Below are 24,996 nucleotides of genomic sequence, written 5' to 3' on the forward strand. Positions count from 1 at the left end.
CACACACACACACTCAAAAAAAATGAGAAAAGGAACCTAGCACATTTTTCAATGTGCTGGCTACTTTTATGTCAGCTTGACACAAGGTAGAGTCACCAGAGAGGAAGAAGCCACAATTGAAGAATTTTTTTTTCTATAAGATCAGGCTACAGGGCATTTTCTGAATTAATGAGTGATGTGGGAAGGTCCAGCCCATTGTGCGTGTGGCCACTCCTGGACTGATGGTTCTGGGTTCTATAAGAAAGCAGGGAAGCAAGCCAGTAAACAGCACTCCTCCATGGGCTCAGCAACAGCTGTGTCTCTATTCCTGCTCTATCTTGACTTCTCCAATGATAAGCAGTGATGAGCAAGTACAAGCGAAATAAACCTTCTCCTCAGTTTACTTTTGGCTGTAATATTTCATCACAGCAACAGTAACCCTAGTTAAGACATTCATAATAGAAAATAATAGGTATGAAAACTATGTACACATATATATTATATAATATTACACAAAATTTTAAAGCTAACCAAGAATTTAGTGACCACATAGAGATGGATGTCATTAAGTTAAATAGGTTTAAAAAGTACCCAGACACACAGTGAAAATCACTCTGGGTGTAGTGTTTGCAGCAAGAGTCTATTCTATAGCTGTGTCTTAGGGATAGAAACATTCTTTCTTGGAGGGATCAGGGAGAGTCAAGAGGCCTACAAAACTCCTAATAGCAGGAAACTCATCAAACTTACAGGACCCACAAAGCCCATCACCCAAATTATCTAAATAGCAAGCAGTTGCTTAGGGAGAATATAACCATAAGGTAGAAAACTGCCTTCGACTTATATAGGGAACTCGAGTGATCTGGTCGTGTGAATAGTCAGTCACTCGTACTGGGGTGAGACTTCTCAGTTGTGCAGCCACCTCTGTCTTCCCTGTCCTCCCCACAAGGCCATTATTTCTTTCAGGGTTAATCTTCTCAGCTTTATTGGAGTCACTACAAGATAAATCTATGTAACTTATCAGGGTTTTTTTTTTTTTTTTTTTTTGAAGGATTAATTTTGGAGGAAGACCTTCCTTTAGAATGAGGAATGTCTTCTAGTAGCAGTCCAGCCTGAAGGAAAAGCTGTTGATTTTTACCTGCCTGCTTGTGTGCTTGCCTTGATGATGAATACATCTCCTCTATGACTGCCAGTATAGCTGCTTCTCTTTGCTGAGATTGGAACCTGAGTTCTTTGGCTTTTTGATATGGACTGAAGACCTGTGGCTTTCAAGATTGGAACTGCTCAGGCAATCGTTATTATGGACTGAGCAAATTACCATGTTCTCAGCCCCTCCAGACAGCCATTGTTGGACTGCCTAGCCTGAATTGTGTCAGCCAATATGATAAATCTCCACTGTAATTTATGCTCACACTAGCCATTCTGTTTCTCTGGGGAACCCTGGATGATACAGGTTGATTAAGCTGGACTTGGACATAATTGTTTCTTTGGACAATTGTTGCACTCTATTTCTGTCATGAATAAACCTTACTGTAATTTCCCCAGGAAAAAGAGCCCAACAGGTTTTTTGTTTCAGAACGTATGTCTGGGTGAAAGTCAAGCTCTAGGGTAGCTTTTGTTAATCTACTAAAGTGGGTAATTACAGGAAATGTGTTATGAACTAGCAGGAGATGGAGAACTCTCCCTAATAAATTTAGTACATAAATTATCACACATGGATGTGGGATTTCTTAGAAAATAGAATCCAGCTGGATGTTTGGCAGGAGTATTTGTTTGTCAAAACTTTATTCTTTCAGAATAGATTCCTGGAGGGTCCATTTGAGATTAAACTATGGCTAGCCAGAAAGGCTGTAAAAAAGATCAACAGAAAATATTAAGAATCTTCTTTTTGGAGTCAGATATCCTTTTAACTAAAATATGTGTTGACAGCTTAATAGATTTTGAATGGGTTAAAAATGAATAACCAAGATGACAAGGACATCAACCTGTTGTGCTCAACATGGTTCTGGCTTCCTATGTATTTTTCAGCTAATGTTATTCTTACAAGGAACTCAAGTATGAGCAGTAATGCACATACTGCCACAGAGAGGCCTATGTGGCGGTCTCTCAGTACTCTTGAACATGCCTATCTGCCCAGCTTCCATCCTAGTCAAGTCTTGTTTCATACCCTGACAACTAATGTCCAATAAAATGGACCAAAACAAAAATATAAGGCAAAACAAAAAAGAAAAGAACTTTGACATACACACTGAGGCAAAAAAAGAAACAGTAACAAAGGGCAGTTCACAATAATCTTGAGCAGCAATAGGTAATTATACTTGTGCAGAGCAAATGACTGCCGTTATTTATTGTTATTACTCCACAGGGTTGTTTTGAAGCTTACATAGTTACCATGTATGATAAGCATAAACAGTACCATACAGCAAACCAACATTTACTGTCATCATTACTGGAAAGTTGGCCCTATTACGGTGTTTTTCACAGGCTCATGTGTGTGTGTGTGATTGGTTCATAGTTCACACTAAGTACTACAGTTGAAACAAACTAAATGCTTATTATTGGAACTTTATATTCTTCAAGCACACCATTATACCAACTCCTCAGGGCAAACTTCCTCTATTCCAACTTGTTCCAAATCAGTTCATAAGGAAGACAATAAAAGACAATTACCACTCAGTGAAATGAATAAAACCCATGAATTAAAATGACCATTCAATCCACAAGATAGAAAATTAGGGGTTGAATACTTTAACTTGGGACTTTTGATGCTTTTATTTGTCAGACTTGCATTTTAAAATGACCAATAATCTACATTTACAGGCCACAACACCTAGATGTAGAGTTGAGTCAAACTTGATGTCCTATAAATTAGTGATGATGCATAATTATCAATGTAAATCACTAAGGAAGCAGGTAGAGCAGTGGTTCTCAACCTTCTTAATGCTGTGACACTTTAATACTGTTCCTTGGGTTGTGATGACCCCTACCCATAAAGCTACTTCACACCTGTAATTTTTCTGCTATTATGAATCGTACTGTAAATATCTGGTATGCAGGATATCTGATATGTGACCCCTGTGGGAGTCACATCTCACAGACTGAGAACCACTATGCTAGAGTTTGTGTGTGAATCTCAGTAGCAGAATGACATTTCTAGCCTCTGAGCACTCCAATGGAACAAATAATGACAAGATCCAATTTTAAAGTCATTATCGTATAGAAAAAAGAAACAAACCATTTCTGAGGGTTCTAGAGCAAATCCCTCAACATTATTTACCCTTTGGCTGAATCAGACATGCTTTGTTCCATATGTACTTCAGTAGAGTCCAAAAGTTCTAAAGGCATTTGTAGTCATCAAGGTAGAGTTTTAAAGTCAGGACCCCAAATGCAAATAGAGGACCACATGCTGTGTACAACTACAGACTGTCAGAAAGCAATAGAAAGATTAGTTCAAACTTATTTGATAACAAAATATTTAAAAATAATAAGCTTCCTTAAACCAGTTTTGGAATTCTACTTGTATGTTTCTTCTTTACAGTGAAAACTATGCAAGGTAACAAAATTTTAAGAATGATAATTAGAAATTTAGCATACTTTGTTTTTACATTTTAGTAATAATCAAAAGACATGTTTTCAGGAAGCTGGATGAAAATAACCATCGTAAACAGGGAGAAATAGCATTTGTACCATATTGTATTAAGATCAAAGTCTTCTGTCTGATGAGAACCTCAGAACAGAAATCACCATACCCATGTGTTCACATAGTAGTAGATGAAGCTCCACTGATATCTATAGAGTTTCCATTCTCTACAATGCTTTTTCTACTTTAAGCATGAATATTCAAAGCCCCCTTTACTTCAATATATATAGGACTGATATCACTGTGATTCTATGTATTCATCAATGGACATGAGAATTCACTAGAAGATGAGTCTTAACTTGAGCATAACAAACAAAAATCATTTTGAAAGTCTTTACATTAGCATGCATTCCTCCAAGTTTACTTTCTCATAAATAGAATATAGACATTATTTTAATGTAAGGTTTCATATAGCACATGCTGACTCTGAATTCACTATGCAGTCAAGTATGATATGATCCTCCAATCTCAACTTCCCAAATGTTGTAATTACAGATATGTGACACATGCCAACATGGACTATTTTGATTAGTACTATGACTAAATATTCTATATTTCTCCACTTACCTATAATAATACAAATATATAGCATAGTAGTTAATTTTTAGCTGTCTCCTTTCAATGTGTATTTTAAAGGCATGATAAACTTACCTTAGAGAGGCCACCTACTTCCAAATAAAAGCAGATGATGAACACATTCCAGGTGACCCAGAGGGCAGTCCACACTGTATACTGGACAGGAAAGGGTTGAGAGAAAGAGAGAAAAAAGCAGAGATGAAAACCACATGTTTGAAATCAATCAGTAATAGAAATGTCAGTAAATATAAGTCCTTGGTTAGGAAATAAGGTATAGTAAAAAAAAACCCTTTTTATAAGTTACCCTAAGATTTAAAATCCAATTATTCCTGTTTTCTCTTTTTTACTTTATTTTTTTTCATTTTTAAATTTATTTATTAAATTTAATTTTACATATCAGCCACGGATTCCCTTGTTCTCCCCCCTCCACCCACCTCTCGCCTTCCCCCCAGCCCATCCTCCATTCCCATCTCTTCCAGGGCAAAGACTCCCCTGAGGATTGAGTTCAACCTGGTAGATTCAATCTAGGCAGGTCCAGTCCCCTCCTCCCAGGCTGAGCCAAGTATCCCTGCATAGGCCCCAGGTTTCAAGCTGCCAGTTCATGCACTGAGGACAGGACCTGGTCCCACTGTCTGAATGCCTCCCAAGCAGATCAAGCTAATCAACTGTCTCACTTATCCAGAGGACCTGATCCAGTTGGGGGCTCCTCAGCTATTGGTTCATAGTTCATGTGTTTCCTTTCATTTATATATTTGTCCCTGTGCTTTTTCCAACCTTGATCTCTACAATTCCCTCTCATACAAACCCTCCTCTTTCTCACCAATTGGACTCCTGGAGCTCCACCTGGGGCCTGACCGTGGATCTCTGCATCCGGTTCCCTCAGTCATTGGATGGGGTTTCTAGCATGACAATTAGGATGTTTGGCCAGGTGGCCTTCGAATACTTCAGAGATCTATTCAGAGGGCCTGATCCAGTTGGGGGCCCCTCAGCCTTTGGTTCATAGTTCATGTATTTCCATTTGTTTGGCTATTTTTCCCTGTGCTTTATCCAACCTTGGTTTCAACAATTCTCACTCATATAAACCCTTCTCTTTCTCGCTAATTGGACTCCCAGAGCCTGCCATGGTTCTCTGCATCCAGATTCCTCAGTCCTTGGATGGGGTTTCTGGCATGACTATTAGGGTGTTTGGCAATGGATATCAAGAAAAATAGATTTGTAAAATGCTCGTCTGACTTGCAGATCCAATTTAAATCTGAGTGTCCATGTGATTTCTGTTTTCTGTGTATTATATTTTCAAAAGAACAGAGTAATGCAGTTTTCTGTGAGCCACCAGTATATCTATACCTGTCTATATCTATCTATCTATCTATCTATCTATCTATCTGTCTGTCTGTCTGTCTGTCTGTCTGCCTGTCTGTCTGTCTACCCACCTACATAACATAAACATGTCTAAATATTCAGATAGATTGGACATATAAATATCCAACTCATTTCTGTAAATTGTCTAATTTTAGAAATTTAGTCATAGTGGAACTTCATGTCTCTGAATAAAGACTTTGAGAATGGACATGTGGAGTAAAGTTACCAACTCTTCTCTGTTGTGTTATTTTACTAAGAGTAGAGCTCCTGCTCCTGTAATCAAATAGTGAAAGTTTAACCACATAAAATATCTTTAATCTAGCCTGTTCTTTCACCTGTCTTAATCTGTGGACTGTAGCATGAATATCTTTTACTTGACAGCTAATATCCACTTAGAAGTGAATACATACAGGAGGAATTAAAGAGGGATGCGAGGATCTCTCTGGGAAGGGGTAATAGAATAGATTTTGAGGGGTGTACTGGGGGGCAGCTGGGGTTGGGAACAGGAGGGATCAAATGGGAGGAGGGAGGGAGAAAATACTGGGAGAAAGCACTAGGATTAGGGGGCATTTTGTTCAATGGAAACTCCATGGAATGAATCTCTGAGAGTAACTCTAGCAAAGACTCCTAATAATGGGGGGCAAAAAACCTGAGCTTGCCATGTTCTGTAACAAGGCAAGGCCTCAAGTGGAGGGACTGGGACACCACCTTAGACACAGAACCTTCGATCTACAGTTTGTCTTGCCTGCAGAATGTTCTGAGACAGGACCCTAGCAGAATCGTCATCAAAGAGACCAGAGAGACTTCACCCAATAACCAATGGGAGCAGGTGCAGAGTCCCACAGCCCAACATTAGGCAAAGCTCAGGGAGTCCTGTGGAGGAGGGAAGGAAGGATCGGAGGAGCCAGAGAGGTCAGGGACACCAGAAGAATGTGTCCCACAGAATCAACTGACTGGGACACTCAGGGACTTGCAGAGACCAGGAAGCCTGTAGGAGTCTAACCTAGGTCCTCTGCATATGTTATGGCTGAGAAGCTTGCTGTTCTTGTGGAACTCCTAACAGTGGGAGTGGGGGGCATCTCTGACTCTTGCCTGCTTGTGGGGCCCTTTTTCCTCCTACTGGGTTGCCTTGTCCAGCCTTGATGTGACAGAGTATGCCTGGCATTATTGTAGTATATTATGTCATATTTGGTTGATGTCCTTGGGAAGCCTGCTCTTTTCCGAGGAGAGAGGGTAGGGAACTCTGGAGGAAGAGAGAGAGGGAAAACTGTGGTTGGGATGTAATATATGTGAGAAGAATTAAAAAATTAATATAACTGTCTTTAAAATCCAAGAATTAATAACTAGGAGAATGAGCAAATGAACAGCAGATTTCTATTATAAAAAAAATACCTTTCATTCACATCCTGCTGGGAAAGGTCAGAAACAGCATCAATAAGAGCATTAGGTAATCAAATTTAATGCAGTCCAGATCAGACTCCTGTATGGATATGCAGAGTCCTAGGTAACTGGAGATAGTATATGCACTAAGCATCGTTGACTTATTAAATACAATAGTTTGCATGCTCATCTTATTGTACTGGAAAAATCTGTGAATTCTTGAAACAGGTCTGTAAGTTAAATTATTTCTTTCTGAGTGATTGCATTCATTGTATCCTGTTCTTAAAACAACATTTTAAAATTATTTTCTATATATTATTCTTTCTGTGTCAAATAACAGAAATATGAACTTTAGGTACTACATTAAAAACCATTATCCTATCAAATGTTTACTAAAAGTGTTTATCTGTAAGATTCAATTTACTGTGCCTTTGCTATTTATGATCTCAAAGGACTTAAACATGATCTCATGTAGGTGTGTAAACTGAGTGAATATATTTGTGGTAACATTATTCTTTTCTGAGAGTGTTTTGCTTTTTCAAAACAAGATAATAAAATTATGTAAAGCGCCACAGTCACTGAATTTACATTAACACATATTAAAGAGGTCATACAATCTATGTTAAGTCATGATGGTTTAGATGACTTTAGCTATTTATTACCAAAGGCATTCAAACCCACTTTTCTGAACCATGCACTATACCCATGGATATTGAAAAGAGCTTATCTATATCCTTAAACATTTTTATACATCACAGCTACAAGAAATATAGATGTTCTGCTAATCAGAGGGTACTCAGCTTGATGATGTACACTCTGAATTAATTAACAGTGTCTCAGATCAGGGAGACAATCTGAACATCAAGTCAGCAGGAAAACTTCAGCAACAATGGTTAAGGAAAGGACATCAACTGAAGCAAGTCTACGCCATGGCAGGTTTTTGTTGTTGTTTTTTCCCTATACTGGGATCTAAAATAGGCCCTTGCAGACCATAGGCAAGCTCTCTATCATGGGACTTCATCCCAAGAAAAACAGTGTAATTCTTAATCATTACAGCTCAACTCTAAATCCCCAAGTACTGAGAATATCCACTGTATAACAAAGGTAAAATTAAACAAAGCCTTTTCAAAAATCCCAGCACAAACAGTACCTTAAGAGAATGAAAGATCTCCTGCAAGTTGTATTATAGATTCTGTTCCTGACCTTTCACAGACATGATGGCAACTGCCTAATTCTACACATTTGACTGTAACAAAGGTCATTATGACACTTCCTGTGTTCCTAGTATTGCACGAGGCACTTTCCAAGGGGCCTATCACTCAAGTTACCATATTAAAACCCTGAAGAATGGATCATTTCTTGGTTCCCTATTGAGTGTCAGAGTTGTCCTATGAAACCTGGCAGCCTGCTCGAGAGTCAACATGCTTAATTTGGTAGGCTTTATTGCAAACCATCTCAGGAAAGGGACTATATCTGTAAATTGACTCTTCACTAAATTTTTCACCTAATCAGAGGACAATTTAATCAGATTACGAGTTTATTAAAATTTGGTTCATTTATATAAATTCTGTAACATAATGTTTTGGGAATGACAGGTTTTTTTTATTGTATTTTGTAATAGATATGTCACAAGTGGTAGGAACATGACAGATTTTTTTTTGGTGGGGGGAGATGGAAAGTTCCTTCTAATATAGTGCTAGTTGAAAACAATGACTGCATTATTGAATTTTTGTTTGTGTGGAATATAAACGATACACTTCAAAGTGCAGCTGAGAGACTGCATGGACCACAGACATGCAGCAGAGAATCTTAACAAGACCAATCCATGGATGGGCATTTACCTAGTCAGAAATACTAGGTCATCACCTTAGAGACTGGCTATCTATTCGGCCTTGTTTTTGAAGTGGGTTGTTTTAATTAACAAATTAGTTCTCATGATATTTAGTGTGAGATGGCCTATTTTTGACAAATATCTTTTGGTTAGTATGAAGCATGGCAACAGGCTTGTATATCTATGTAGGTTAGATAGAGTTAAAGTATAAATGATTTGACTTCTCCATGTTAAAATTAACTGTGCATAATCTTTCCCGTGTTTCCTTAAACTCTGCACACATATTTTAAGTCCTATTCCCGCAGAAAATGAGAACATTGGTTTGTGTGGTTTTCTAAACATTTCCTCATCTTATGAGGATATTTCAGCATGTGGTACTTGAAATAAACACTTTATAAGTTTTCCAGTCTGCATTTCTACCATTGAGTATTAGTCTTTAATATGAATTATGTTTACTAAGATAATTTGGCCAGTCATTCTTCCGTATATGTATGAATCTACCCCAGCATTTGCTCACAATATGCTATGAAACAAACGTGATAGACTCTTTGCTTTTCTATTCTTCTGCTCTCTCCTGGAATTTATCATTTTGGTGAGAAGAACCTAAAGGGAACCTGCCATCCCTGTACCTTATTAGCAAGTAAAGCAGAATGGAGGCAAAAATAAAGAAAGTAATGAATAGTAACAGTTAACCATGTATCAAGATTTGGTCTAGGTAAGCCCAAGCCAAACCTGCCACATATATTTGACTATTAAAACCAATCTATGAAACAGAGGAGGTAAATATGGCAATTTTAAAATCAAATCAATGTTCCAAGGCTTTACAGCCAGTGATGAAATAAAGTCACTCCAACTGAAAACCTTACATTCATTTACTATTTCTTCATCTAAAGTTAAGCTTGAGGTAGAATGCAGCAGCGAGTGGCTTCAAGTTTGCTTTCAAGAGCACATGCTGAATACAATGTGAAATTCAGAGGCTGTGATAATTAGGAAGGGCAAAGTAGGAAGTGAGCAGAATCTGTGCTCATGGTCAGGACTAGGCACTTAGTCCTGACCAGGTGACCAGTATAGAGCAGGCTTTTTACCAAGTGACAGTTTAGCTGAAGGATTATGAAATTTCCAAGAGTGGAAGGCTCAGAATGTGTCCCCGAGTAGGCAGAACAGCACATGGCCCATAGAAAACACCAGAGGTAATCAAGAGGCAAAAGGCACAGGAAAGCAAAGAAACCATTTTCTCCAGTTTAAAATTCACACTCTATATGCAAGTTTGATGATAGATACTGGAGAACTTCTGCTTAGCCATTTAACTAAATCATTTTTATAAGGGTGATTAATTCTTTGAGGTCAAGTATGGCAAACTCCATCTATTGTCAGAAATGGCAGTAACTTAACTGCCATGTGTTGCTATACTTTAAGCTCCATTAAACTGTTGCAGCAGAAGATATCATATTTTATTAGTTTCTGAGCAAGCACTTAGCATGTACCTGGTACTCCAAAGCATTTGTTAGTCTGAAGTGGATTAAGTGTAATTGGCACATAAAAGGATGGAGACACAAAGAAATGCAGATGTGACTTGAAGATAAAACCTCTTGCAATCTAAATGTTAAACTGCAACTGTGGTACAACCATGGGATAAAAAAAAAGGACTTCAGTGTGTCATGAGATGTCTGATGAGAGCCTGGAAGGGTCAGGCTCCCTGTAGAAGTGCCTGGGAGCTGAGACCTGCTGTGGGAATCCTCAGGGAAGAAGGATTTGAAAGGATTTCTGGGCTGGAATCATCACAGGACATCTACAAGTTCAAAGCCATCCATTCATTAAATATTCAGAGAATATTATGCTTTAGTAGGGCTGGGTGACTAGAAAATAATACATTTAGAAATGCTCCATCTTTCCAGGAGCTTCCCAACAAAGGAAGGAGGTTGAGGGAGTAGAATCTAGGGTTCCAGAGGTGAAATGGTGTGAAAATGGAGTGAGAACAACTGGGCAGTGGCCTGGCAAATATTTAAGCCAAGGGAAGAGACTTGGAACAGCCAGTGATGGGGTATCTTATTTTAAGTGCCCTCAGCTCCTGCCTGCCTCTCCAGCCTCTTCCCCTCTGCCTGGTATTTGTGGCTCAGCTCAGCATTTCCTTGGGCACATATCTTTCCATACAGTTTAATGATTGATCACTCTGCTCTTTGCTTTTGTGTCATGAGCATGATTTATAATTTGTTCACATGCAAATCTCATTTATTAGGCAGAATCTTAGAGAACACTGAGTGCAACGGAGCTTCTGTGCACACGTATTCCATTTTCTCGCTCTCACACCACATGCGTTCACAAGGTTCCCTGGGGAGTTACTTGCATCACTTCTATTTCTGGTTTCTTTTCTTTTGCTTTCCTGCCTTCCTTGTAACTTTCATGTAAGGAAAAGGAAGCTTCAGACCTTCCAAAATCTTTAAAGGTAAACACCTACAAGTCAAACACTTCATGTTTTTGTTCTTATCATTGTCTCTTTTAATGTGGTGTGTCATTCATGTTTTTTCATTTTATTTAAAATCTTACCAAACTCCTAGGGAGTGGGAGAAAGAAAGCAAGAAATTGATGAGAACGCAAGACCGCCATGACAAATGCTTCACTTGACTTAATCTTTCTAAGAACCCTGTGAATTCTGTTTTAGTGTCCTTAGTTTATAGGTAAGGAAGGGCTGGCTCGATGGGATAGCGAAGTGACTTGCTCAGGAAACTCCGCATGGAACAGAAGAAGCAGATGTGTATTGGTTCCACTCGTCTTGGTAGCTTCCTGGAGTTTCATCACCAGATCCTAAACCTTAAATGGTCCTTGGTGTAACTAGTCCTGCCCTGTTTCCCAGCCAATCACATTGCCTATGAGGGAATCCAAATTCCGGCATGGCTACAAATTGCCTGTGATACTAAGTTTTAATTGTCAACTTGGCATAATGTAGAATCAACTGGGAAGAGAGTTTCAATGGGGGATCGTCTATATTAGCTAGCCTGTGGCCCTGTCTGTTGGTGGCTGTCTTGATCACATAAATCAATGTGAAAAGACTCAGCCTAAAAGTGGCTGGCCTCATCCCTGGGTTTTGGTCCTAGACCCTATAAAAAGGAGAAAATGGGCTGAGCACATGCCTGTCCTAATGGACTGTTCCTTGCTCTAGACTATGGATGTTGCTACTTCCGGTTCTTGTCACCTTGACTTGCCAGCAATGATAGATGGTAACATAAAACTGTGAGCTCAAGAAAACTCTCCATCTCCTAAGTTGCTTTTGTCAGTGTATTTTGTCATAGGAAAAGAAGCTAAGGTGCTTCCCATGTGAGACAAATGCATAAAGGATCACAAGCACAAGGTATCTGTTCAGAAAGGTTCTTTTCATGCAGAGTACAGGTTACTGCTCAGGAAGATTACTGTGCTACTGAAACTGTGTGCTAGCATTCCTTTGCTTTATGACACACGAGTCAACTGTTTCTAAGTTTGTTTGTTTACTTATTTATTTATTTTTAGTGGATACTCTCTCCTGACTTTACAACTAGTGATCTGCAATTAATTCTAATGGTTTTTTTTTTTAAAGATGGAAAATGGTTAAGTTACAAATCATCTGAGTAACTCAAGAGGAAACAGCTTTTTAGTGGCAGCAAGAGGAGACCTGAATCTGAAAGTTAAAGACAGCCCCATTCTGGACTTGGAGACGAAAGGAGGATCAAGACTATGTTACTTATGTTTCATACATAATACAATGTCTGAAACTAAAGGCACCTTCTGGACTGTGAGAGGAAGGGAGGCCAAGTCTGCGTTACTTATGCTCCACATATAACATGATGTCAGACTTTTAGTTGAAAGTAAATGACAGACATTTTGAATGAATGAATGAGTGGATAAAAGAATGAAGGTAGTTAGGAGAGAAGGTGGAAAGAAGGAAGGAAGTTAAAAGGAGAGGAAATGAAAGTGGAAAGAAGACAAGATGGGAGTGATTGTGAGAATGAACTTGGGCCTGATCAAGGAGATGCTTGACCTCGACCTCCTATGGAGCTTATAATAGGACTTAGTTAACAATTTAAGAAAGTTGCAAACAACTCATGTGAAAAACAAAAGCTGGAAGCACACAGGCATCTCCATATAGAGGGGAACGACAGAAGAAACTTCAACCCAGAAGTGGTTATGGGGAAAAGGCATAGCACTAACAATGTCTCTAAACACACCCGCAACCTCATTCTGTATACACCCTTGACTTTCTAACCATCTGGTATTTGGAGCCTTAGTAAAAGAACAATAGCAAAAAATAAAGTCACCTGAGACAACTTCTATTTAAAGTTCAATAATAACTTGATATTATGAAAACACTAAGGCATTTTATGCTATATTCCATATCTAGGGCATCTCTTTCTAGTAAATCATATAGTAGCTCAGATGATAGTCAAAAGTAGAATTGCTTAGCCCTACAGCAAAGTGAGGGACATCAAATGTTCTTCACTCCCCAAATTTCACAGAATATTTCCTATTTATAGGCCTGGTGGACATCTTAGAGGATGTTACTCCTATTTATAACTAGTTACATTATTATAACTCATTACTTCCCATAAATCTCCTATGTAAGTAACCTATATTTCTGTCTTATTTTTATAGAAAAGACAAATAAGTGCTCTGAATGGCATCAATTACACATAGGCTACTGTGTGCATCTCAAGTGCCTACCACAGAACAGGCTGACCATCAAGTGATTCAATTTTAACAAACAGGAAACAAAAATATGAGAATATACTAAACATTATTGTGTTCATACAGTTATGATACCATATGTTAATTAAAATTTTGTGTTATTGTATTCGGTGATCAAACCATTGTGCTAGATAAGTTTGCTTTCTAAGGTTCCTGGGGCTTCACTGACAGGTAATGGTACCTGAATACAATGACAGACAATGCATGTACCTTGCATCTCATCATAGCATCAAGTGTATCATCCAGCCTTCTACTCTAACAAAGCCTGTCTTAAATTGTGAACTTTGAATTCAGTTATGCCATGAATGATGCGGTCATCTCAGACTTAACAGACATGGCTTTGCTCTGGGTGAGGCATTCTTTGCATTGTCTATTCCACAGATTGACATTTATTTGCACAATCAAGCATTTCAGAGGTAGAACAATAACATGTCATATCAAAGGGGCTTACAAATTATTTTATTCATTTTCTTATAGTAACTTCATAGTGTTCATATGAAGAGACATGATAATAACACTTACCACCATGATGTAACGTGGCCTATACTGAATGGTTCCAAATAAACCCAGTATGACAATTATTATGTGCAGGAAATTTCCAAGAATGGGTGCCCACTGGAAACCAAGGAAGTCAAAGATTTGCCTCTCTAGGGCTGAAAGCTGCAACAAAACAAAAATAGTACATTAGTGGCTAATCCATCTTCATCTTTTACTCCCAGTTACAGAAATCTGCATATTCAATTCCAACCATACTTTTCGAATTTTTGTTTCTAGCTTTCTTTCTTTCTTCCTTACTTAATTTCTCTCCCCATCTTTGTTTTTTCTTCCTCCCCCTCTTTTTTTTTCTTCTTCCTTTCTTTTATGTGGTGCTGGTGATCAAGCTGAGATGGTTGCATGTGTGGAATAGAACATTTGTTTAACTATGTAAAGATGTGTTTCATTTGTTTGTGTTGTAGAATAATTGGTTAACTATGTAAAGATTTGTTGCTGTTTCACCTTGACTGCCTAAAAAACCTAATTAATCTAATAAAAATCTAAATGGCCAATAGATAGACAGGGGAGGGGGATAGGCAGACAGACATGAAGGAATTAGGAAAGCTGGATGAACAGCACGTGGATGAGGTAAATGATTCTCAGGGCAGCATGTAGAGTAATAGAAATGGGTTAATTTAATTGAAAAAATAGGTAGCTAGAAACAAACCTAAGCTAAGACATTCATAATAATGTCTCCATGTCATAATTGGGGGGGCAGTTGATCCAAGAAAGCTTGCCACAGTCGTGTATGCTAGACAAGAACTCTAATACTGGTCTACATCATCAGACTTCATCACTAGGACCTATTTAATGAACTGTTTAATGTAGTTTTCCTCAGAACATATTGTAAAATAACTTTGAATATTCTGACTTCAAGTATAGATTTTAAACCAATCTCATCTCATGATTTAGATATGAAATACATTCTTTTTAAATTATTGTCTACAGAAAAAGCCAGGCATAGAATATGCCTTAAATATATCATTATCTTCAAACAAGTGATTAGCTTAGCACAACATACTTAAGAACAATAACAGTAACTTCAGGTTTGCAATAAAACAACTGGTATTGAATTAAAAGAAAGCAAAATAAACCCTTATCTTTCTGTTTGAATTATATGTAAACAAATATGGTTTCTGTAGGAAGAATGCCCCTGAAACTCATGTGTTGAAAGCTTGATGCCCATTCAACAATGTCAGAGGTGGGGCAATTGGTAGGTATTGGGCCCCCACCTTAACAGTGGACTAATTTCATGACAACAGATTATTTGAGAACTACAAGGGTGAGTTCATGCTGGAGCAAGTAGATCATTAGGTGTCATAATTTTGAAATATACATTTTGTCCTTATCTATCACCCCTCTTTGGTTCTTGGTTGCCCTGATGTGATCGGCTTTATTATAGCATATGCTCAGCATCATAGCACTCAGCCACATCAGAGGCCTGAGACAGCAGAACCAATTGGTCATGGATTATAACATCCAAAGCTATGAGCAAAATACAGCTTTTTCCTCTAGTTGATTTTTTCAGGCATTTTATCACAATGGCAGAAAACTAGTTAATATATTATGCTGAATCTACCTGCTTCCTTTTATCTTCACTGGACTGCCAGTAGTGATGCCCTCTAAACACTTTCTCAATATGATTCCTAGTTATTTAGTTACACTAAGACTATGATCCTAATGTAAAACTGGAATGAAATAGTACTTTGAACCTTTGTGAAATCACATACTAATGTTCTAATTAGGTAAAATTCTTTTTGAATACCCTAATAAAAATTATGATACCATAACATTTTTAGAAATACTATAGAAAATTGTATTTGCATTATATATAATTACATTTTAAAGCAATTCTCCAGTGAGTCAAACTGCATACTTAAACGATTTATGATTAAACAACGAATTTCCGAGAGTACAGTGAACACTGGCAATGGCATTTTCATGTATAAATGGTACTTCTTGTATTTTAAATCTAGAGATTTTATAGTCCCACCTGCCATGTTTGGACAATAATCTTACACAATGGAGGACTTTTTCTAGATTTCCTTTGATAAAATAGTAATTCTAATAAAATGATCCAGCAATTAGCCATATTGATAGCAGTAGAAACTGAATCTTTAAAATGCAAATAGCACCCTAGGCATTTCTCTACTTATGCAGCAGGTGTACGCCTGAATAAGTTTAATTTCCTTGTACATAAAGAATGTCCTCTATCTAGTAAGTGGAATTTAAGCTGTGGAGGAGAAGAGTGAAGAGCTGATGCTCAGCAACAATCACACCACAGCCACAAGGATGTCACAGGTGCATCCTAACTGTGAAATGTGTTGTCACCACTTCCTGCATGCACAAATGTGCAGGAATGCACAAGTACGGAATAAGCAGAGCAATGGAAGATGCTGAAATATATTTTCAATCCCCGCTTTCCTCTGCTACTGACTCTAATTAGTTCCCAGGAAACTAGTTCCCCTAAAGGAAGCAGCATTTTATTTATTGGCCTATCAGAGATATAAATATGCACTGTTTTTATGTTCAAATAGGACGAATAGGCACAGAATAAAGCAGCCCTGAAGAGCAGCCACAGGCAATTCATTCTGAAACGGAAACCCTATTTTAAAGCTGTCATGCATCACAGAAACCTTTAAAGTGAACTTTTCAAACAAAGAAAAACTCGTTTCTCTGCTGTCAGATAACACATGGTTACTATTCTCTTTTATAATATGAAAAAAAAAGACATAATGAAGGCAGCCAAATTAATGATAATTATTAGAAAACTGCTGCCTTCATTCAAGATGCTCTATCTCTATTAGCATTTATTTTCTGAGCACTTAACTAATGGATTCTAGATGGGTTGAAATAAAGGTACAAACAAAAGCCATCAAAAATAAGCACAGGTTAATGTGGCAATGCAGTCTGTATTTCTGTCATTTAGGAGATCGAGGCTGGAGGGTTGCAAGTTTGAGGTAAGCTTTGGCTGCATAGTAAGACCCTGTCTCAAAATATTCAAATGGACAAATGAAAAGTAGGGGCAGGGTTATGTCAAGAACAAAGTATGGGACTTCTCTGACAACTATGTTTACTGTGAAACTGAGATTTGTGTGTGTTTAAAATCACCAACTGTAGCAACAACAGAAAGCACATTAAAAAATGAAATAACATGGTTCTTTTAATTTTAAGTAATGTCTTTAACTATCTAGTTCTTTAGTTTACCAACCAAAATTATCTCTCTGAATGTTATAATCTATTGAAGTACCTAGGACATGACAGTAATGATTCATAGTCACCAATGAAATGAAATGAAATAATACACAACTCACTTTATTATCTTGGTAAACGTATAGATACACTTTAGAAGCGCCACTATCAGTGGTATAAGGGAGCCCCAGGTTCTTGCTGGCAATATAAACCATGTTAATTTCTTGCCCAATGTGGTTACTCAACTCCTGGTATCAAATTGGGAGCTTAGTGTTCACCAGGATGAAAATATTTACAAAATGGAAATTGTACAGTGCTACAATCAGGGGTTCTTTTCATTACATGCACATTATCATGTTAAAACAGCACATTGGAAACAGGTTGTGCCTCAGTAGAGCAAGGACAGCCAGTCACCACTTTTGTAAACTACCGTAAACAAAACCAACCCAATCTATGGGAGAGCAGCAGAATGAAGGGTAGGAGCAGTAGGAGGTAGAAGGTGATCAGGACACTCAGAAAGGTCTAAAGCCACAGCAGAGAAGAGAGGGAATGAGACTTGTGAAAGACTGAAAATTAAGTAAAGGGCAGAAGTTAAGCAGGCATAAAGGCAGTAAGACCCTTCAGGGAAGCAAAGCCAAGGACTCATCACTAGTCCTCCCCAAATTAACAAAGCCCAAGTGAATCATTTCTAAGTGAACATTAAGGTAGGCAATAACAGGAGAGCTGAATATAGTATAATTAAAAGCTAGTATGCTTCTGTCCCCAATCAGTTAAAAATTAAAAGCAATCCAAATTTTAATAAAAGACACCAAGTTCTAGTGTCTTATAGACTCACACATTGCCATTAACCCTTCACCTAGTATCCTGAATAATTTCTTATAATATCATTCATAATTATGAAAATCAATTGCACTCAGATAAAGAATTGTAAAACCTCCAAAATACCAGCAGGTCTCTGGGCATTTTTCTAGGCTGGGTTCTTGCATAAGATTACATCCAGATAAGAGCACAGAAGAAAGCTCATTTTTTCCTTCCTTCCTTCCTTCCTTCCTTCCTTCCTTCCTTCCTTCCTTCCTTCCTTCCTTCCTTCCTTCCTTCCTTCCTTCTTTCCTTTCTTATTTTATTAAAGAAAATACTTGAGGGCTATAAAATCAAATTGAAGTTATCCTTGTCTTGTTTATTTTTATCTCATTTTGTTGAATTTAATTGTACCCCTCTAAATGTTAGAATTAAAAAAAAAATCTGACAGCATTGGTGAGTAGGTTTTAGAAGAGAGAAAGGGCTTTTATAGGCCCACCTTCATTGAATAGTCCCATTGCTCAATGAAGATAAATAAGATGACAAGACTGAAATAGGGTCCCACTTGCCACAGAGTCACAAGTAAGCATCAAACCAACCATAGCCTCCAAAAAGACCGAATTTAAAGCACATTCTACAACTGCTACTCCCAAGCAGGGAGGCAACTTTTACTTAGGAATTCATGGAGGTAAGTATTCTGTGACCACAAAGGATTAAATAGGATTAAATTTCCCTTTAAGGGAAGATTTAAAGGCTGCAGTTAATATCCTTATTAGTGAAATCATATCTCTCAGCCTGTTTCAAAGAAGCTGTGGGTTACTAGAGAATGTTTCTTGATACAGGACAAGTCTATGGCACCCCCAGCTTCACCAATACTTCCTCCTTTGCTTGAAAATTGTCTATCCATTAACAACCCAAAAGACTTTCAAGCTCCATAAGGGTGACTTACAGTTTCTGTGCACATAGATATGGCCTATTCAGATTGTGGTCACATATGATAAGCTAGAATTTAGACATACTTTTCACGTTTATAAAATTATCAAAAACATTTGCACTGACATTATTTCCTAGTTTTGAGTTTTAATGTTTAATATTTCTTTCAGCATGTGGGTTCTGGGAACCAAACCCAGGTTATCAGGTATGGTCATAAATAACTTACTCACTGGGATATACTTCCAGTTCTTGTTGCTTGATTATTTTTTACGGTCGTATCTTGTAGCCCGATGGTCATCAGTGTTTGTAAAAGCTGGGTGGGAAGGAAGTAGGATGCTCAGAAAAAAATGTTCCTTAAAGATGTGTAGCTTTCTGCATTGTTCTTGAACTGGCACTGGTAGGTGAAATACGTGTCTCTTGTATACTTGGAAAGGTTTCCTGGGTTTGGGTCCCTGTATCTCAGGGAAATGGAATGGGTTTTTGGCACTCTTACATTTCAATACTAAAGAATTATGTTTCAAGTAAATAGTATAGTACCTCACAAAAAGTACATTTGTTGAATGTCTTTTTTGTTGTTGTTTATTTTTTTATTTATTTTTATTTTCTTTTTGGAACAGAGTCTCACTATGTTGTCTTGGCTAGCTTGAAACTCACGATGTAGACTAGGCTGGCCTTGAACTCACAGAAATACTCCTACCTCTGCTTCCTGAGTGTTGGGATTAAAGGCATGTACCACCATCCCCTGCCTTGGTATTTTTCTTTTGTTTTTTAAAGGTACAAGAAAACTCCAACTCAAACAGACCCTTGATGCAGCAGGGAGGGGCTTAGTCCTACCTAAGCTGAATGTAACAGGCTTTGCTGTTCCCCCATGGGAGGACTTACCTTTTGGGAGGAGGGACTAGGGGCAGGTTGGGGGGAAAGGCAGGGGAGAAGTGGGAGGAGGAATGAAACAGGGATCTGTGGTTGGTATGTAAAATGAATAAGTTTTTTTTAAATAAAAAAAGAAAACTCCAGCTATAATATTAAGAAACTTTTCCTGTTAAAAAAGAAATAGAATTTTTATCCTGTAGATGGACAGGTTGATGAAGGCAGACGGCAGAGAGCCTGCGAGGGGAATTTATGTGTCAGAAATTCACTTAGAAATCTTCTATGAATGTGTTGTACACTGATTCAACGTATGAACTGTCAGAGGGACTACGATTTTGCCAGCTTCTCAATATGTTAGTAAGTCAATGGATTTGCCAAAGCTGGAAAATATCATATTATACATATGACTTGGTTCAACACTGTTTATCAATATTTATTGATCTACAGTGCTAATAAAAATAGGACAGCTACCTCTTTTCCTATAAAACCTATACAAAATGAACAGTCAACTAAGTTACATCAAAGCTCAGAGTTCTTTAATCCCCACCGTCAGTGCCACTCTGAAATCATGTAAGTCACTGGTTAGCCACGTTACATTCTGAAATGAGATGCCTGTAGAATCAGCATAGGAAGTGTGGTGCTATTTCACAGTTTAATCCTCTTTCTTTTCCTCTATCATTTCCAGAAGGGTTTTGATTCCACTCATCACCTTTCAAAGGAGGGAGCTATCTTTCAAAATTATCATCTGTTCTAATTAACCAACCGTCAGTTTCTTCATCAAGAGTATCACATGGAAGGCTAGAATTTGTCTCAATGGGCTAAGATTAGAGGACTGGTGGAGCCGCATTCTTGTGCATGGTTCCACAATGCATTGCCCTTCCTTTCCTTGGCTTTTTCATCTCCTAGAAAGACCTTTTCCTCTATCTTCAGATAGTGTGTAAAGCTTTGGTGTAGTCATGCCTCTCCTTTCTTCTCAGCCATTGCTCTCTTCTATGTATAAAGGCATTTATAAACAGTTTGGGGTCTCCATTACACGGTTATGCTCCTCTCTACTGCAAGATCACCTGAAGCCATATATACACAGCCAAGAAGAATGGACAGCTGAATTCAAAAACCATCAACAATTTCCAGAATTTAAAATCCTGAATCATGACAGGACACTAGTGGAATTCAGGCGTTTCTGGTACATGGACTGCTCTCACCCAATGTGAGGTTGAACTGTTGACCTTGTGTATATCCTACTTCACAAATGAGTCTGTCAGATACGCTAAGCCTATAAGCTGAAGATAATGTCCTAACACTGTGGAGAAACCTCAGGTGACTGTCCAGGCAGCTGGCTGTTTCTGTCAACTCACAATTTTTTTTGGAAGTTGCTTGCATGCACTTCCTGTTTTTATTTTTGTTAGCTAATATTATTTCCTTCTTGGGTCTCTGAGGGAGTTGAAGATTAGTTAGTTATAGTTGAAGATTGGTTAGTTATAGTTGAAGGTTAGTTAGTTATACTTGAAGATTAATTAGGATAGAAAGTGAATTAGATACATTTTGGACTTACCAAAATAGGATAGATAATGAAATTATTTTCTCTGATTTGTCAAATACAAATGGACTAGACATTGTTTAGGTATTTATTACTTATATATATTGTATATAGTTATTGTACTTTTTATATAGTTTTTCTTGAGAATGCAGAACAGAAAGACTTTATCAAGACAAACACACAGGAAGTAGGTGTCTTTCAGAGAGGTAGGACCACCGCAGGAGAAAGGGTAAGGTTTTAGCTCTGAGCTCTGACCTCTTGGCTTTCTCTTTTACATTGGTTCTGTGTTTCTTATTTAATAAGACAGTTGGTTACATCTACAATCAACTAAATACTTATTTCTATCTGCTGCATTAATTTTCCCTTTTTATATTAGTAGTGAATCTGTATATTTTAGTCATTTGTACATAAGCAATTGTTAGGGGCTGATATCCTATCACACAGGTTAGAGTTCTTGCTTTCTGGTTGAGGGCTTTCTGGAGGACAATATATTGTCTTCTAGTGAGGATATGTCCATGACCATTCCAGAGCTTTGCCTCACCTTCTCTCAGTTCTAGAAAACCATCAGAGGTAAGGGCATGCCAATACAGCTACTGTTATAATCAATTTCTTTCTGAAGTGATCAGGTCTTTTTCCAGATCACCCTTTACTCAACAGAAGATTTGTTTTTAGAAAAACTAAAGTTAATCTAAGCACTCTGGAGGCAGAGGCAGGCATGTCTCTATAACTTTGAGACAAGTCTGTCTACACAGCAAGTTCCAGATCAGCCAGGGCTACATAGCAAGACCCTGTCTGAGAAAAGATATTAAAGTAGCATCATGCTTAAACATTTATGATGTAAGTATTAAGGAGATTGATGTGAATGAATATGGTCTTAAATCCCCAAAGTATTTAGAAAACTATCATAATCAGAAGTAAAAGACCTAATCATTTTCACTATACATGCTAGAGTATATATTATTATTCTTTGGCATCTAGGAAACTTCTCTAGGACTCTTGTGGCTACTGAAGTCTGGCTTCTCAATCACCATATGTAGAACTACATAGTGTTTGTATGTACTCTGTACACACCCTACAGCTGACATTATATTCTCTCTAAATCAGTTATAACACCCAGACACTGCACAGATACTTGCCATGATACTTTACTTAGGCAATAATGACAGAATTTCTTTTCATATATTTTCCATTTGAAGCTAGTTGAGCTATAGATATAGAAATCATGGACACCAAGAACCAACTGTGTATGATACACCCTAGTATGAAAGTATCTGAAATTAAAATATCAGAACATCCTTATTATTTGTCTTAAGGAAAGCACTTCATGTCAATAATGAAAATAAAATCCTTAGGACTGCATCTAGTTATATTCAGTGATCGACAGGGACATTCATCATTTATCTAGCAAGTTTTATTTTCAGTCTATTAATACCAATTGAATTCAAGAACTGACTCTAGAACAATCAGTTGGTAGAAAAGTTTTAGCTATTCTCTTGTGGGCAGAGTAGCATGCTTCCTGAGATATGTGATGGGTGGTTTTTGTCAACTTGACATACACTGGAATCACCTGGGAAGAGGGACTTTCAGCTGAGGAATCACCTCTATTAGACTGGCCTGTAAACATGACTGCGGAATATCTTCTTGACTAAAGACTGATGTGAACAGGCTCAGCCTACTATAGGCAGTGCTGTTCCTGGGCATTTGGTCCTACCATATGAAGAAACAAGTCATGGGGGTCAAACCATTAAGCAACATTCTTCCACAGCCTCTACTTCAGTCTCCGACTTCAGGTTCCTGCTTTGAGTTTCTGCCATTGTTTCAGTGGGTGTAGGACTGTAAAGTATGAGAAGAAATAAACCCTTTCCTCCTTAAGTTGCTTTTAGTCTGAATATTTTATTATAGCAACAAGCAGCAAACTTGAACAGGAGGCATTATAGAAGTCACCTGATAACAATTGATTGTAGGATGTGGAAATTTATGTTTAATAAATACAACATAATAGATAATTGTAGTAATGATGAGTATAATGTAGAAAGATTGAGAGGTAAGCAGAAAGTATTTAAAACTTACTTTGAATAAAACCACTATAATATAATTATTATATTAATTATATAAAATATATAAATATTATATATAATATAATATTTCTTTCCAGACTAAGTTTTATGAACTTAAAACTATAATGCATTTTTTTTGTTTTTTCATTTATTCAACAATACTCCTGAAGACTTGCTATAGAACTACAAGCATAAATGGCAGAGCTGTTGGCCTTGAGTATCTAACTACCAGTCTCTAGTGGGAAGGAAAGATATAGATTGAGTAATTATAATAACATATTGCAAGCAATATAGCAGAGGAGGGCTTAGAACAGTAAAGGAGAAAAGATGAAATGGTTGGATCTATTGTCTGACAAACCAGAATTTCCTAGACACTCTTGCCAGGAGGCTGCTGTTGTATGGGATCCTCAAGGTTCTGTCCAACGTTTTCCAGCACAGAAGAATTAGGGCAGGAACATTACGGCTATGGCAAAACAAGCCCATTCCAAGATACAGGAAATAGCCAATGAGTCTTTCAAGTGTTTTTCTTTAAGATATTCTCTTTTAGAGACACTAATTTAAATTCCATTTCTGGAATTTCTCTTGATAGTATGAGTTGTAAATAGAATCGTGTGGATACAGTGTCTGGAAGTGGGCTTTCAGCTAGATTGTTTTAAACTCTAGATTTGCCATGTATTCTAACTGTGATCTTTTAAACATTTTTATTTTGTTGTATTATTTAATTTGTGGTGGTTTTGCTTGCATATTTGTGCACTGTATGCACCCCAGAATGATTTGCTAATCTACAATGGAACAAGAATTGTATTTTGTAAAACACTCATAAAGAACACATACTGTGGAAAGTTCCTCATTAGGGGAAACTGAAGAGGAGCTATATTTGTCTAAAGACTTTGGTATTTTCACTGTAAATATTGAGAAAATATTAAAAGATGCAATTCTTGGACATTGGAGTTTCATAGCAACATTATGCTTGAGGAAACACCTCTGGTCCAGGGATGGAGGTGCTCTGATCTTTATGTATGATGGCAGGAGGAGCTAAGGTAGTTGGAGAAAGACTTGGACTGAAGAGGACAACACTGTCAGTACCATTACAATAATCAAGTGAGTGAAGATAGATCCTAAGTTGTTGTGGGATATTTGTATACTGGGTGAGGATGTATTTGCTATGATTGGGGTAACAAAGATCTGAATGACCAATAGCTAGACAAGAAGAGGTTAGGTGGGACTTCCGGGGAAGAGACAGAGAGGACTCTGGGAAGAAAAAAGGCAGAGATGCCAGGAGACACAGAAGCAGCAGGGATGGATGATAAATGATGGAACATAGATTAATAGAAATGGGTTAATTTAACTTATAAGAGCTAGTTAAAAACAAGCCTAAGTTAAAGGCCAAGCTTTCATAATTAATGATAAGTCTCTGTATCATTTTTTGGGAATTGGCTGGCGGCACATAGGAAAACTTCTTATACTAAGCCAAGGTAGTTTAGAATGTGGACACAGTAGAAATACTGATGAAAACAATCCTGGAATCTAAAGAAGAACTGCCTATGAGAAGTAAAAGGTGAACCAGGTAAAATCAGCTTATATCTTCATTCTCTCCAAAGCA

The 24,996-nt window shown here is 37.6% G+C and overlaps 1 protein-coding gene and 1 long non-coding RNA gene across 2 annotated transcripts in view; one reads left to right on the top strand and one right to left on the bottom strand.

Annotated features, from left to right (window-relative positions):
- Nucleotides 1-24,996, bottom strand: part of Nkain3 (sodium/potassium transporting ATPase interacting 3) — a 675,857-nt gene that overhangs the window by 327,635 nt on the left and 323,226 nt on the right. Inside the window, exons 2-3 of the mRNA XM_006979266.4 lie at nt 13,998-14,135; nt 4,268-4,348 (exon numbers count right to left, since the gene is read on the bottom strand). Coding sequence (XP_006979328.2) covers nt 4,268-4,348; nt 13,998-14,135 — 219 coding nt within the window. The remainder of the gene's footprint in view (nt 1-4,267; nt 4,349-13,997; nt 14,136-24,996) is intronic.
- On the top strand, nt 8,233-13,063 carry LOC121827179 (uncharacterized). Its single transcript, XR_006069307.2, has 2 exons — nt 8,233-8,364; nt 12,331-13,063. It is a non-coding gene; the product is annotated as an uncharacterized LOC121827179 (long non-coding RNA).

Source organism: Peromyscus maniculatus, chromosome 2, assembly GCF_049852395.1.
Source record: "Peromyscus maniculatus bairdii isolate BWxNUB_F1_BW_parent chromosome 2, HU_Pman_BW_mat_3.1, whole genome shotgun sequence".
Classification (NCBI taxonomy): Eukaryota; Metazoa; Chordata; class Mammalia; order Rodentia; family Cricetidae; genus Peromyscus; species Peromyscus maniculatus.